The 15,204-nt window shown below is 45.1% G+C and overlaps 1 protein-coding gene across 1 annotated transcript in view; it reads right to left on the bottom strand.

Annotated features, from left to right (window-relative positions):
• Window positions 1-15,204, bottom strand: part of LOC144752810 (uncharacterized) — a 280,659-nt gene that overhangs the window by 51,101 nt on the left and 214,354 nt on the right. The window contains exon 6 of the mRNA XM_078640659.1: window positions 14,285-14,410. Coding sequence (XP_078496785.1) covers window positions 14,285-14,410 — 126 coding nt within the window. The remainder of the gene's footprint in view (window positions 1-14,284; window positions 14,411-15,204) is intronic.

The following is a 15,204-nucleotide window of genomic DNA, read 5'->3' as shown; positions in this document are numbered from 1 at the left end:
TGGAATCAATAAGAATAATTATCTTCTTTAGGTGGCAGCAGTTTGATAGAAAATGGGGATGTAGTTGGCAGAGGTATGCATCCTGTCCAAGTAGGGACCCTCAATCCTAGACAAGGGGAAGCTAAATACATACTTTAAATTTACCTGTGCTCACCCTCTGGTTTTCTTGGCACAGAGCTGACAAGCTTAACTTAAGAGGCAATGTGTAAAGTATTTGTGCAACGCACACATACAGTAACACAATGAAAACACCGCAAAAAGACTCCACACAGGGTTAGCACAATAAGGAATATTTATCTGATTAAAACAAGACCAAAACGACAAAAATCCAATAAGTAGAACCAGAGTTATGAATTTTTAAAGAAAAACCCAAAAATAGAGCGTTAAAAGGTTACTTGAGGTGGCGCTAGACCGGGGTAAATCCAAAGTTCTGTTCGACCACAATGGAGGGCAGGCCGGCTATAGGACCGAAGCGTTGGTCCTGCATCACGCAGTTGAGTTGCTGCGTTGAAGTCAAACTTCCCAGTCAGGACCTCGGATTGCTGCTGCGTCATTGTCGAACCTCACTCGCAGTCATGTTGTCGTCGACCCGCACATGGATTTTTTGGGATCAGCACTGCATAGGCGTCAAAGGGCATTGTGTAGGTTTAGATCAGCACAGTGGTGATGAAGTGGGATTTTGTAGCAAAACAGCTGCAGAACCCACTTCTGAGGCCCAGCACTGGGGGAGGCACGTCAGGCAAGGGTAGGACTCACAGACGCCAGACTCTAGCAACAGTAGCAGAGTTGGAAGACTTCTTTTATGACCCTGAGACTTCAGAAAGTGGGAGACAAGCCAGCAAGCCATTGGAGTCACTCTGTGTTCAAATGAGAGGGGCCAGTTCTTGTCCTCAGCAGGGCAGAGATTACCAGGCAACAGGCCAGCTCAGCACAGCAATGAAGCAGTTCCTTAGAATAGTCAGTCAAGCAGAGAGGCAATGCATGTAGCACAGCAGCCCTTACTCCTAGCAGAGTTCTTTACATGTCTAGTAGTGTACTGATTTGGTAGGGTCACAGCCCAAGTACTTATACCTAAATGTGTCATTTAGGTATAAGTGGGGGTGACTTCTAAGCAACTCCTAGAAGTGCACAGGTGCCCTTTTCATACCAGCCCTGTCTGCCAAGCTATCTGTGGTGGTGGGGGTAATTAGTCCTTTGCATGGGGACAGGATACAGCATTTCAGATGTAAGTGTCAGCACTCTCTCTCCCTTCCTTCCCAGGGAGGCTATCAAAATGCAGACAAGTCCTCTGTCACACCCACCCTTCCTGTGTTTGTGGCGATCTAGAGGGAATGTACAAAGTGTAGCTGTCACCCAGCCCAGACATGTACTGGAGATAGACTGCAGGCACACAGAGCAAAGTTAAGAGCAGAGAAATTTCCACTTACTAAAAGTGGCATATTTGTAAAATACTAATATTAAATTCAACTTTAGCATTAAAAAGGATTTATCATGGTAAAGTTGAATTTAACATTAGGATGCCACTGTGTGTATGCTGTACCATCAATAGACCAAAAGAAACGCGTTACTTACCTGTAACAGCAGTTATCCAGTATTGGTGTCTTTCATAGATTCACATGCCTGAATCATTCCCCGTCGTCGAGACGGGAGCCTCCGGTATATAGAAAAGTAATGTCCTATAGACATACATAAAGAAGAATAGGCCTAAGGGCCTAACCTTAGTAGCCTATCTTTGTCCTTATGCAAAAAGGACCAAACTCTTAGAGCCAGCCAATCAGCTATCACCTCCCTCTAGAACCTTCCTGGCAGGAGCCTCAGTCTCTCATATTTTCGTACGCACCAAGCTAGGTAGGCGTAATACAGTTAGAGAGAACGTGAGTCCTTCCCGGGGAGGCGGGAGGGTTGCATGTGAATCTATGAAAGACACCAATACTGGATAACTGCTGTTACAGGTAAGTAATGCGTTTCTTATCCAGTATTAGGGGTGTCTTTCATAGATTCACATGCCTGAATCAGAGTAGTCAGCAATATATTATGCACATTTCCGATGTAATCATGCTATATAATCAGTTAGATAATACACCCATTATCATGCGACTGTGGACATCAGCATACATCAACATAACATAATAGTAAGAGATGTGCATACCAGGATGGCGGGATGTTGGAAGGCTCACCTCACTGGAATAGATGTCGAAGCACCGCCTGGCCCACTGCAGCATCCTGCATAAGCTCAGCATCCAGGCAGTAGTGTCTGGAGAATGTGTGCGGTGACTTCCAAGTCGCTGCTCTGCATATGTCCAGAATCGGCACTCCAGCGAACAGCGCTGCTGATGTGGACATTGCTCTGGTGGAATGCGCTTGAACAGTAGCATTCAACGGCCGTCCGGCCTTCTCATGGCAGAATGCTATCGCTGAAGAGATCCACCTGGAGACGCTCTGTTTCTGTAGAGGCAGACCCATCCTTGGTCTACTGTAGGCCACAAATAGCTGTGACGACTTCCTGAAGCTCTTTGTCTTGTCAAGGTAAAACTTTATACACCTTTTGAGGTCCAAGGAGTGTAGCGTTCTTTCTGCTGCAGTGGTAGGGTTTGCAAAGAAGGAACGTAGAACCACCGGTTCATTAAGGTGAAAGTCTGAAGGCACTTTCGGTATGAACTTGGGATTTGTCCTCAGCACCACTCTGTCTTGTTTAAACTGCATGAATGGTTCCTGAATGGATAGAGCCTGTAACTCGCTGACTCTCCTGGCAGATGTTAGAGCGAGCAGCAGAGCAACCTTCCATGAGATGTACTTGATGGGCGCTCGATGAATGGGCTCAAAAGGGTGCTTCATGAGTTGGGTGAGGACCAAATTGAGTTGCCATGTAGGTGGGACCCTTCTAGGCCTTGGGAAGGATCTATATAGTCCTTTTAGGAACTGCTTGACAAGTCTACTGGACCAAAGCGACGGAGCCTTGGAAGACCTGGTGAATCGTGAAATTGATGCCAAATGCACCTTTATAGACGCATGCGCCAATCCTGACTGTGCCAAGTGCAGAAGATATGGCAATATCTGTTCAGGTGTAACATGGAGAGGTGACAGTCCTTTCTCTACACACCATATGCAGAATCGTTTCCACTTTAGAGAGTACGTTCTGTTGGTACTGTCCGCTCTTGCTTTTGCCAAAACTTCCCTACATTCCCGCGGGATGTCTAGATGACAGAATTCTCTGTGCTCAGGAGCCAGGCTGATAATCTGAGCGATTGTAGGTTCGGGTGTTGGACCTGTCCGTTGGACATCGTCAGCAGGTTCGGGTGCTGCTTCAGACGAATTGGTGTCCTGATGGAGAGGCGATGAAGATCCGAGAACCAGTGCTGCCTCGGCCAGAACGGGGCAATTAGGATCAGGGTACAAGGCTCTGCCTTCATCTTCCTGAGGACCCTGGGAATCATCGGGAATGGTGGAAAAGCATACGCAAATACGCTGAACCAACCGATGGAAAGAGCATTTCCGAGTGACCTTGGTTGGGGACGCCAACTTGCATAGCTTGGGCATTTGGCGTTCTCCCTGGTGGCAAACAGGTCGATTCTTGGGACTCCCCATTCCGAGAATACTTGATCCAACGTACTCTGGTCGAGTTCCCATTCGTGAGAGAGGGACATCTGTCTGCTGAGGGCGTCCGTGATGGTATTGTCCTTGCCCGGGACATAGTCCGCTGTGAGCGTGATCCCCTGGAGTACAAGCCAGTTCCAGATCTTCGCGTGATAGAGTGAGCGAACACGTTCCTCCCTGTTTGTTCAGATAGTGCATCGTTGTGGTGTTGTCCGTTCTGACGAGCACCTGGGAGTTCTGGATACGTGGTAAAAAGGCCTTCAGTGCGAGATACACAGCTCGCAGTTCCAGAAGATTTATATGGAATTGCTTCTCCTGATCTGTCCATTTGCCGCTTATTTGGAGGTCCTGTAGGACAGCTCCCCAGCCTTCCAGGGACGCATCCGTGGTGATCACCAAAGGCGCTGCCAGAAGTAGGAATGGCAGTCCGGTAGACAGATTCCTGTGGTTCATCCACCATTGCAGGTTCTTGGACATTTGTGGTGTTATTCTCACTATGTCTTCGAAAGAACCTGTACTCAGAGTCCATTGGCATGTGAGGGCTTCTTGCAAGGGGCGCATCCTGAGTCTGCAGTGCGGGATGAGGAGTATGCAAGATGACATCATGCCTAGGAGTGATTTGTAAGTTCGAACTCGTATGGACTTTTTTGATGCCACCGCCGTGGCCAGAGATATGATCTTGTGTTTCCGTTCTGTTGAGGGAAATGCTTTTGCGCATTCTGTGTTCAAGGTCGCCCCAAGGAAGGAGATGCTTCTGGTTGGGGTCATGCAGGATTTCTCGAGATTGAGGGTTAATCCAAGTTGCAGAAAGAGATTGGTGCAGGCGTTGGAGGATTCGGTCGCGCCTGCTGCTGAGGGTGCTTTCACCAGCCAGTCGTCGAGGTAGGGGAAGACCTGGTGACCCATTTGACGTAGAAAGGCTGCCACAGGGGAAAGGCACTTCGTGAAAATCCGCGGTGCGGATTTGAGGCCAAACGGTAGGACTCTGAACTGATAGTGGTGTCCTGCCACCTCGAACCTTAGGAATTTTCTGTGCCCCTTGAGTATCGGGATGTGGTAGTAGGCATCCTGGAGATCTAAGGATGTAATGAAATCTCCTTTTTCTAGTACGCCCAATATTTCTTGGATTGTCACCATCCTGAACGACTGACTCTTTAGGAAAGAGTTGAGGGCTCTGAGGTCTAATATCGGCCTCCACTTTTTCTCCTTCTTGCGTATAAGAAAGAAGCGGGAATAGAAGCCCCTCCCTCTTTGAGACGATGTAACTGTCTTGATCACTCCTTTCTTCAACATCGCAGATATTTCTCGGAGCAGTAGTCGTAGATGTTTGTGCGGAAGTTTGCGGGGAGGTGTTGCAGGTGGGATGGTGGTGAATTCCAGGGAATGGCCGAATCTTATTAACTGGAGTACCCATCGATCTGTGGTGATGAGATGCCAATTTTTTAGGAAATGGGTCAATTTTCCTCCAATCTTTAATGAGGGATATTGTTGCTGGACTGGCTGGAGTAATTGGTCACTGGCGTCCGCCAGTGCCCCTCCTCTGGTTCTTTCCTCGGAAGTTTGATCTTCCGTACGAAGTTTGACGACCTTGTGGCTGCTTCTGTTGGTATTGTGATTTATTCTGATAGGAATATGAGGATCTATTTTGAAAGGACCCCCTGTAGGAGGACTGGCCCCTGGATCTGTTACCCCGAAAGGACTGGTTTCATGCTTGCAGAGTACCAAGTGCTCTAGCCGTATCAGTGTCTTTTTTTATTGTCTGGAGCGCTTCATCACTTTTGGCTCCGAAGAGATGTTGCCCGTCGAAGGGCATGTCCAGCACCTTCGTCTGTACTTCTTGTCTGAATGATGTTGCCTTAAGCCAGCCCTGACAGCGCAGGACTGCTGCCCCAGCTAATTGACGAAAGCCCGTCATGGCTCCATCTATGGCACAATCGATGATCTCAGCTGCCGAGGCTTGACCCTCCGAGAGCAGTGCCTTGACTTCCTCCTGAACTGTATCTGGCAGGTCCGCTATATATGGGCCTATATCTTCCCAAAGCTGGCGATTATAACGCCCTAAGAGGGCTATGGAGTTGGCCACCTTGATTGTCATGGCTGACGTCGTTGTAAACCTTTTGCCGATGGTGTCCAACTTCCTTCCTTCCTTGTCCGGTGGGGCTGACAAGGGGGAGGAAGGGTTGCGAGAATTCTTTTGGGCTGCCTGGGTTACAACCGAATCTGGTTTCGGGTGTCCATTAAAGCAAGCTGCCGCCTTGGTGGGAGCTTTGTATTTTTTATCCAGGCGTGGAACCACCGCAGGTATAGAGGCCGGCGTCATCATCAGTTTCTTTCCCTGGTCCCAGAGAAAGTCTATAATTGGGATCGATTTCGTGATCTTCTTTGTTTGCTCCTTAAAGTCATATAAGAAGCACTCGGTTTCAGTCGATTCCATCTCCATATGAAAGCACTTAGCTGCCCGTTCCATTATTTTATGGAAACCGCCAATGTCCACTGGCGGTGAGTCTGACTGGCGCGGTTGGGGTGAAGCTGGGGGAAGGTGCCACATACTCCTCGTCTTCTTCCTGATCCGTCCGATCCTCTTGGACTTCACCCTCTTCTATATCCTCAGCCTCCTCATTTGATGAATCTACCACCTGAGGTGGAACTTTCTCATGGTAGGTCTGAGAAGTTGGCCGCGTCTGTCTTGGGGCTGCCGCTGGTGTATCTGTAGCAGGCGTCGGGCCCCCTGTCTCAGTTGACGGTGTTTCCGGGAAACGCTGCTTGTAGTCCCGGATAAGGTGTTTAAGGTCATCCACAATGGAAGCAGGAAGACACACCATCGGGGTAACCTCTGTACGAACATGAGCTTGGAAAGAGTGTTCCTGGTAGCTCATTATCTCCTGTTCTTCGTCAGTGCTTTGGCATTTCACATGAAGGTCTGAAATTGAAGTAGCCTGATTTGTAAGTTCCTCTTCAGATTCTTCACTCTGGAGAATCTCTGTGGGTAAATGGCTTTGCACCTTGCTGGGTGACGTCGTTTCAGGCGTTATCTGCTTTTTAGCCACTTTGCCAGACCCGGGTCCTTTAGCAGGAGCCCCTGCTGTCATCCCTGGTGTGGTCGACGGTGGTAGGGTCCAAGACAACGTTTCTATTAGTTTGGACTTCTTCCACGGTTCAATAATGTCTAATTCCGTCGACGACCCTCCCGTCGACGGTACCGTCGTCGACGGCATGATCTTCGTCGTCGGTGTTTCTGTAGACGAGACTTTCTTCGTCGACAATGTCTTCGTCGATGATGTGCTCGTCGTCGACGCGCTCGTCGACGATTCATTCCTCGTCGACGTCTTCTTCGTCGACGTCCTCGACGTCGATTCTCTCGTCGACGGCGGACTCGTCCTCGACGCCGTCATCGTCGACGGGCCTACCTTCATCGTCGATGGGTTCTTCGTCGACGGTGTCGTCGTCGACGGGCCTGACTTCGTCGTCGACGAGGTCTTCGTCGACGACGGCTGCGGCAGTATTATAGATGGAATAGGTTTACCCGCTGATGACGATGATGGAGTGGTCGTCGTCGAGGCGAAAACAGACAACGCTGTCGTCGTCGACACAGTCGTCGTTGTTGTGGAGACGGCAAGTGGCGTCATAACTCTTTTCTGCGTTGAAGATGTCGCAGGCTTACTGGATGAGTGAATAGGCTTCTTAAAGGCATGAGAGCCTTTGTCAGACACTGAAGATGTTGTCGATCTTGCCTCTGAAGATTTCTTTTGGACCTTCATAGGAGGAGTGTCTGAGGGGCCAGGGGACTCCACCCTTGGCCTCTTGTGGGAGACTTCCGAGGTCATGGAAAAGCTCCCCTCTGAGGACTCCACATTATCCCTTTGTTTAAGCCTGTCAAGCCAAATTAGCAGTCGACCTTATCTATCCCTCAAGGTCTTGTTAGGGAAAGACCGACATATCTTACAGTCTTTAGGGATGTGGTCAGGATAAAGGCAATATAAGCACAGGTCATGCTTGTCCTCCACATGTAGCCTTTTCTTCCCACATGAAGAGCAGGCCCTGAAAAGGGATTTCTTCTGGGATTCAGACATTCCTTTAGAATTTTGAAGAAAGAAATCACTTACTGCAAGGAGAAGAGTCTGAAGAATCCCTGTTCGAGATTTTGAGAAAGAACTCACTTTAACCAGTGAATAAGTAGGAGTTGTAGAGATCCTGAGGAGAACTCAGGTTGGAGACTCCCTAGCACAACGTGCGGTAGAAAATCTGAGAGACTGAGGCTCCTGCCAGGAAGGTTCTAGAGGGAGGTGATAGCTGATTGGCTGGCTCTAAGAGTTTGGTCCTTTTTGCATAAGGACAAAGATAGGCTACTAAGGTTAGGCCCTTAGGCCTATTCTTCTTTATGTATGTCTATAGGACATTACTTTTCTATATACCGGAGGCTCCCGTCTCGACGACGGGGAATGATTCAGGCATGTGAATCTATGAAAGACACCCCTAATACTGGATAATTAGTGAAGTTGGCAATGTCATATTGAATGCTTTTTTCCTATGTTTGGTTGTTTTTGAAAATAATAAAATATGTTTTTAAAAAAAAGGATTTATCATTACCTTTCCAAAGATAAGAAACAAGATTCAGCTACTCCTTTCTAATCAGGAACTACAGCTTAAAAGTGTTTCAAGGAATTCCCAATGCAAGTCTACGAGAGGATTAAGCCTCACAGGAGTGAAAAATAAATTTAGCCTTTTTGTCACTACCAGGACATGTGAAACTTAAAAGTACATGTTCTAACTTTTAGTTACAAAGCACCCATCCCATAAGCCTACCTAGGGCCTAACGTAGGGGTGGCCTATGTGTAATAAAGGTGAGTTTAAGGCTTGGCAAGTGGTTTTAACTGCCAGGTCAAACTCTTCACCCACCCTTTCAACGCACTACATAACACTGGCCTAGCAAACCTCAACAACCGCATCGGTTTTCACAAACCTTCCAGACACCTCTCTGCATTTGGACTCCTGGTTGCACATATTCCACACATACAGAAAAACAGAACCAGTGGTTGAGCTATCTCCTACAATGCTCCTAAAGTGTGAAACGATCTGCCGCCACACATAAGAGCCTATTCCTTACTTATAGAATTCCACAAGAAGCTGAAGACCTGGTTTTTGAGTAGTTTCACTAGGCCCAAAGTTTGGCTAGGCTCACACCTGTTCAGGGACAGGAAACCTTCCCAGGTAAAGGAGTCTCTGAAAATCTGTATAACATAACATACTTGCAGTGCAAATTAGGGAAATTGTTACAAGACATTACTCATTGAGGCACCTCCTGAAATATAAAACAAATGTATTCCAGGTATTGTATTGGTTTTAATGGCTGTCAGTATCTCAACGCATGCCCACCCTCAACAGCTTAAACAGGGCACATTTATTCAAAGTTTTCTCTTTATCTACATAAGAAAGCATTGCACATCAAGTGTAACCTGAGCTGCAAGCAAGAACTAACACTGAAACACTAATGAGAGAGAGAAAAAACATGAAGTAAAAGGGGCCTGTTTGGTCAAAGGTGCACAAGACTGAAATACAATTATTATTCCTTTAAGGAGCAGCAGGTTCCATCTCTCAAAATGCACTGTACTGGTAGTTGCCTCACAGGGTCAGTTCATTTATCTGGCTCATGCTGAGAGTGCCTAAGCACATTTCAAAGGTTTATTCACTGTATTTGTTTGTTTTCTCCGCAGAATTGCTTTTTTCACACTTCATTTGACATCTTATACATGTCCAGAGCTTCCCCATCTCTGAATGGGACTTTTCAGGCCATACCTTCAATTTTTGTAAAGGATTCTTCAATTTGTGAGGATGAAGGACGTCTGTGGCCCACATGCGATGTCTCTGGTGTGGTTCTTTTGCCACCCTCACATTCACTAAAAGAGTACGAGTTGTGACCGAATATAGCAAAAAGAGCAGTAAATGACCATGAAGGAAATAGCCATGGGGGGGAAGTAGAGCCGAAAAAAGAGGAAGATACTCTACAGGCCGGCCATTGAGGGTGTCTTTTCTACTGTGTCCATGCTTTGCTCCAATCTGAAAAACTCACATTCTTTCTCATCATAGTCTGAGGACAGTTTTCACATTGGTTTGATGGGTATCTCTTGCTTTATCTCTTTGGGCCTTATTTGTATTCCTCTCTTGTGAGATTTAATAATGCCTCAGTCACAACACTCTCTCTTTTGTGGGGTCTTTCTTGTATTAGCTTGCATAATTATTTCCTGAATATGGCTGCAATGCTTGTAATAATTTTTGTCATGCAGATGAGGTCCCCTACATTCATTTCACCTTTGTCCCCAGCTGTCATGTCCAGGTATCAGGGTTCACAGGTAAATGACGATGTAGAAAAGTATATCCTAAAAATGTATGCTCCATGATTTCTACCCGCTATGTTACAGTTGTTCTTCCACTTCTAGGAAAGTGTGTCTCTACCCTTGCAGTCCCTTCATATGTGCGCTGTTCCTTCTCACACTTTCGTCCCAGTCCTTGAAGCAGGAAGTGGTGTCCAGTGTTCTGGCTGTGAACCTGGAATGATTCTGCGTTGCAGGCTCCTAATGTCTCACACAAAAAGAACAGGAAGGAACTAGAAGATCAGCCACCATGATAAATTTGACACAATGAATACAAAGTTGGAACTTGTTCTTCCACTGCAAATGTAGGCTGCAATTCTAATGAAATGTGTTGTTTTGCCAATTGAAATTGAAAATATTCCATTACGATACAGCAAAAAGATAATATATCAGGAGAAGCCATTACACTTTACTTTAATTAATCTTTATTCTGCAAATTTTTGGCCATAAAAGACACAAAGCAATCTGACATTAAACAACATTTGTATAAAACGTAAGGCACCAAATAAAACAAACAGGTAAAAAGTGTTAAAACCATGATGAAAAGCGTAAAATACAGAATTTAAAAAGCAACAAGCAGAACATTTTGTATCAACAAGGCGGGCCACCAAGGTTCTTCTAGTTCTAACTGCAGGTTTTAGAAAAGAGCATACCTAGAAACAAATTGCAGGTGTACTAAATGGTTGCAAATGGAACAAAGCCTCACTACATTTGCGATGGCCCAATGATTTTAAAATAGGTTTGAGCAAATGTCTGCGATGGTACCTACAAAAGTTGGAGAAAAACATATAGTGTAATAGTGATTGTTCAGAGTTAAAATATGTCCCCAAAACATATCATTTCGGTTACCTGTGCTCATGAGCCGCCAAACTGTTCCAACCCTAAAACAGATAAGGAGAGACCTCTCCCATAGAGTGAGGCAAAGTGTCAAATAAAAACGGGCTCTGCGCTAGTGTAGTGTCTGTAAAAAAACAACACTCACTGTGTTTTAAGTTAACTCAGTTTGTAGTCTTCTAGTTTTACAAAATCTCAATAGTGGCTCTTGACCAATGATTTATCATCTTTTTTAATTCTCCAACCCCAGCTCCTGAAATGTGGGTGAGATGTCATTTTCATCAGGGAATGGTGCTCCATTTATCCAAACTGAGACAGTCCAAAATGATATCTCTACAGATTGAGCGTGCGGATTAGCCCACACACTGACCCACAATAATAGTGAGGCTATCTGAACACTGTTGGCTATGTGTCGCTAGTTTAACTCCAGGTGCATAATATGACGGAAGGTGTGAGTGGCAAGTGTAAAAGCCTCCAGCATATACAATTTTCCTATAGCTAGAGAAGGGCACTCTTGTGGCATCCCCAAACCCAGCCCCATTCGTGACACCTGGGACACACTATGCATTATATACTTTCATCAGTGGCCAGATGGTTCCCCTTCCTCTCGTGCATGGCAGGTTAAAGATTGTCCCAGCTGTCCTACTCCGCTTAAGACATGAACTGTTCTGCCATTTACTTTGTACTGCACAAAGGAGCAAAACGGGGCTACATTGGCATGGGGGTGAGGCTAATGTGCAAGGATGGGACTCTTGGGCTGGGTGCAATTACCAACAACATTTGGAGAAACCTTTTTCATGTGCTGCCAGCAGGGCAGCTAGTTATTATCAAAACAGGAAGTGAAAACAATAGGAAAGGAGACAAAGCCACACAACTGAACAACCAATATGGCAGTGCAGTAAATTACCATAAACTGCTCCGACAATATTGTGAAACACTTAATTTGGAAAGTGCTGAATGGCAACTATTGCAATCAGTTGCCTGAAACGTATAATGGATTACTCAAAGAGGCCAAAGGAAATTTTCTATTGTTCCCTCCAGCATGCACATACAAAAAATGGATTTATTTATGTATTTATATAGCACATACTGCTGAGTAGAGCAGGTTGAGCAAAAGTTAGTGTTTGGATAAATGTACTGGCCTTGGGTGGTGTCCGGGAAGTGTTTTTAATTGGCTGCTTGACCAAGAAGATAGAGTGGGATGCAGCCCAAGTGATTGCCAAAGGCTGAGATTAATTTGAGCATTCCATCTGTCACCTTTATGTATACTTTAGTGTGTCATCCTAGGTAGAACAGGTATGTCCAGTAGTGGGTCCAGTGTACAATGTGCCACTGCAACCAAGCTTTATCTGGCCAATGAGCGCTAAATAGTGTGAAGATGGTCCTGGGTTGCTTGTGTTCCATTTCAGAGAGGACCTGACTTGGCAGTTTGGGTTTGATTGTTCCCACTGGAGCAGAGTCAAGACTGATTTAAATATAGCTAGGTCCAAACTGAAGTGGCATGGTGTGCAAAATAAAGATTACTGGGATGCACTCCAGAGAGATTAACAGTGGCTGGGATTAATTCAAGCATTCCATCCATCATTTCTTTGTATACTATAGTGTCGCTGTAAGTGGGATGGGTATGCCTAGATGTGAGTACCGTTTACATTGTGCCACTGGAACCAAACTGTAACTGACTGATGAACCCTAACTAAATCCAAACCAGTTCTCGGTTGCTTGTGTTCCATTTCAGGAAGGCTCTGGCCTGGCTGTTTGGGCAGCACTGTCCCCACTGGAGCAGGGTGAAGACTGATTTGCATATGTCTGGGCCCAAACTGAGGTGGCATGGTCTGCAAAATGACGACAAACTTGGGATGTGGCCCAAGGGATTACCAGTGGCTAAAATTAATTCAAGCGTTCTATCTGTTACTTTTTTGTATTCTTCAGTATCTCATGTAAGGGTGAACCAATTTTCAGAAAGGCTGCTCAAGTCCAAAGCACCAGCCTATCAGTGAAGAAGGCAGCGCACAGAGTCAGGAATCACAGTTCCTATAGCTTAACGACGCAATGCACAGAAGTGAATGCAATGAGGAACACAGTCTTCAGATTTAGGAGCTTACAGTAAGTCTGGCTCCAACATCTGCAATATTGATAACACACAGTGCAACTGGTAGCCAATGCAGTTGGTGAATGCACTGGAAGATGCTATCAAAGTTGCTGTTTTTTATAATCAAGAAGACAGAAGAATAATGGATACATTGGAACCAGACTACCTGACATTCTGGGAGTCCATTTCTACTCCCCAAAATGTGGTGGCATAGCAAAGCTTGGTGATCATCAAGGCGCACACCACCTGGTGATGATAAACTGGATTCATGAAAATAAGCATATTTTCCAGCTGGCGGCGAATGTGTAATGAGGCTAGGACCACAGAGACTATATAGGTTCCAGCACTAAATTCAGCATCTAAGAGAAATCCCGTATTGAATGAGTTTATAAAGAAAGAAGTAGAGTGACCCAAAAATTAGGATGGGATTTTTTTGACTAATAAATCAGCATACACGGCTTAACAGGAATACATTGGTTTTAGTTTAATGTAGTCTGAGGGCACCGTGTGGGGCTATTGACTTGTAGAAAATGATGTGATCATCAGCAGATATTGTCAACACTGAAGTATGCTGGGCCTCACCAGATTGACTAAAGATGAGAAAAACTTTATTATTTTCCCAGCTATGTGATGCAGCTCTCAATTGAATGTGAAGGTCATGTCCTCATCAGAACCATATTTGGATCAATGCCTTTCCATGTCGTGGCCAGTTCCTTTCAAACTGGCCAAGTCAAGGTTGAGCGGTTTATGGATGGCCTTAAGCTCTGGTTTCGGACATGGATATGATTGTGTGTAATGCATTTAGGACCATCACATAACGTAAAAAGGTACTGGCTGTGCACTGTTTCCATTTAGAATGGTATTGGTTTCTGGTTCCACTAAAAAGTAGCAGCAGCATATACAAGCTGGGAATAGGGTAAGTTGGAATGTAAGAAAGTAATAAATAAAAGTATTACTTTGTTGCCCTATTCAGAACATTTCTAGAACTATTTTAGAATGCGGAAAATATGTAACACTGTCTGGTTAACATGAGAATCTTAAACCAAAAAAGGAGGGTGATTTATTTTGCCCAATGAAAGGTGTAAACTGAAAGCCAGACATTAGAAACACAGTAACTAATGCAAAAAATAAATACTGCACCCCAGCCATACAATGAAAGATTGCCTATTCCTATAAACTGCACATTTGCAATCTCGAGACATCAGTACAATCTGGGAAATTAGCCTGAGATGAATTTGTGTGGTAGATCTGAACTCTTGTTATCTTGTTTATTAAATCCAAAAACAAAAAATGTTTTGCCCAGGAGTGTGCAGGAAATGAATATTCTCTAACTACCATATCTATCCTGACAGGATTTAGGATTATGCTTGTTGAAATCACCAAGTTTTTTGGGGCATACCTTCCTCCTGAGATGTTGTAGATCATTCATTGTCAGGTTGTGCAGCTTCCATGCAGGTATATCTAATTTGATCTGCACAGTGTTGTGTCGCATTCTATAGGTCCCTCTTAGCTGGGCAAGGTTTACCTAAAATACAAAGCAAAGTATTCAGTCATTAAATATCTCAGGTAAGATGGTCAAGTCATACCATAGGCATCAGATGAAACACTACCCAGAAAGCATCATACTAGCAATGATTTATTATGAATTTGCCTCTACAGGGAAAAGGTGTCTAATTCATAACCCCCAATCATTTACATTAAGTCCCGAACAATCCCTTAGGAACAATTGGATATCAGATACTGTGTTGTACATTCGCCATATATATTTACCTCAGTTCATTCATAGAATATGCTGTAGTATCAGTATCAGACCACATGGGCTACTGGTCCTCAGTCATGAGTGTTGTGGCTGTTTACCTCTGAGGTCTCTGGGTGTGTCCTACTACAGAAAAACTGCGTCAAGAACAAACCCTTCAGCATTTGTCACTCAATGACAATGATGGCAAGAGGTCACAGGCTTCTCAGGGAGGAAGAATGGGGTGAGCTAGCTCAAAACTCAACAATCCCCAAGCAGCACAATAATTCCTTTCCCAAACTAGTGGTTTCCTTTAGTAAAAGAAATATCTGCACACCTAAAATGCAAAATCCACTGCACCTTGGACTCAACCCCATTTTTCTCATCTGTCTCCACTGTATCCTTTTCCCTCACCCTATGTGGGAAGGGTATGCCCCGACGTGGGTCCCGTGCTTACTAAGGTACTGGAGTCAAGCTATCCTGGCTGAAGACGGCAGATAACCAGAAACCGGTCCTAGGATGCTTGATTCTGGTACAGGGAAGACATGGTTTGGCAGTTCGGTCTGGACTCTTCTAATGAGGCA

The sequence above is a fragment of the Lissotriton helveticus genome, chromosome 5_1, assembly GCF_964261635.1.
Source record: "Lissotriton helveticus chromosome 5_1, aLisHel1.1, whole genome shotgun sequence".
Taxonomy (NCBI): domain Eukaryota; kingdom Metazoa; phylum Chordata; class Amphibia; order Caudata; family Salamandridae; genus Lissotriton; species Lissotriton helveticus.
Note: the sequence above shows the minus strand (reverse complement) of the source record. Positions and strands in the feature narration are given on the sequence as shown.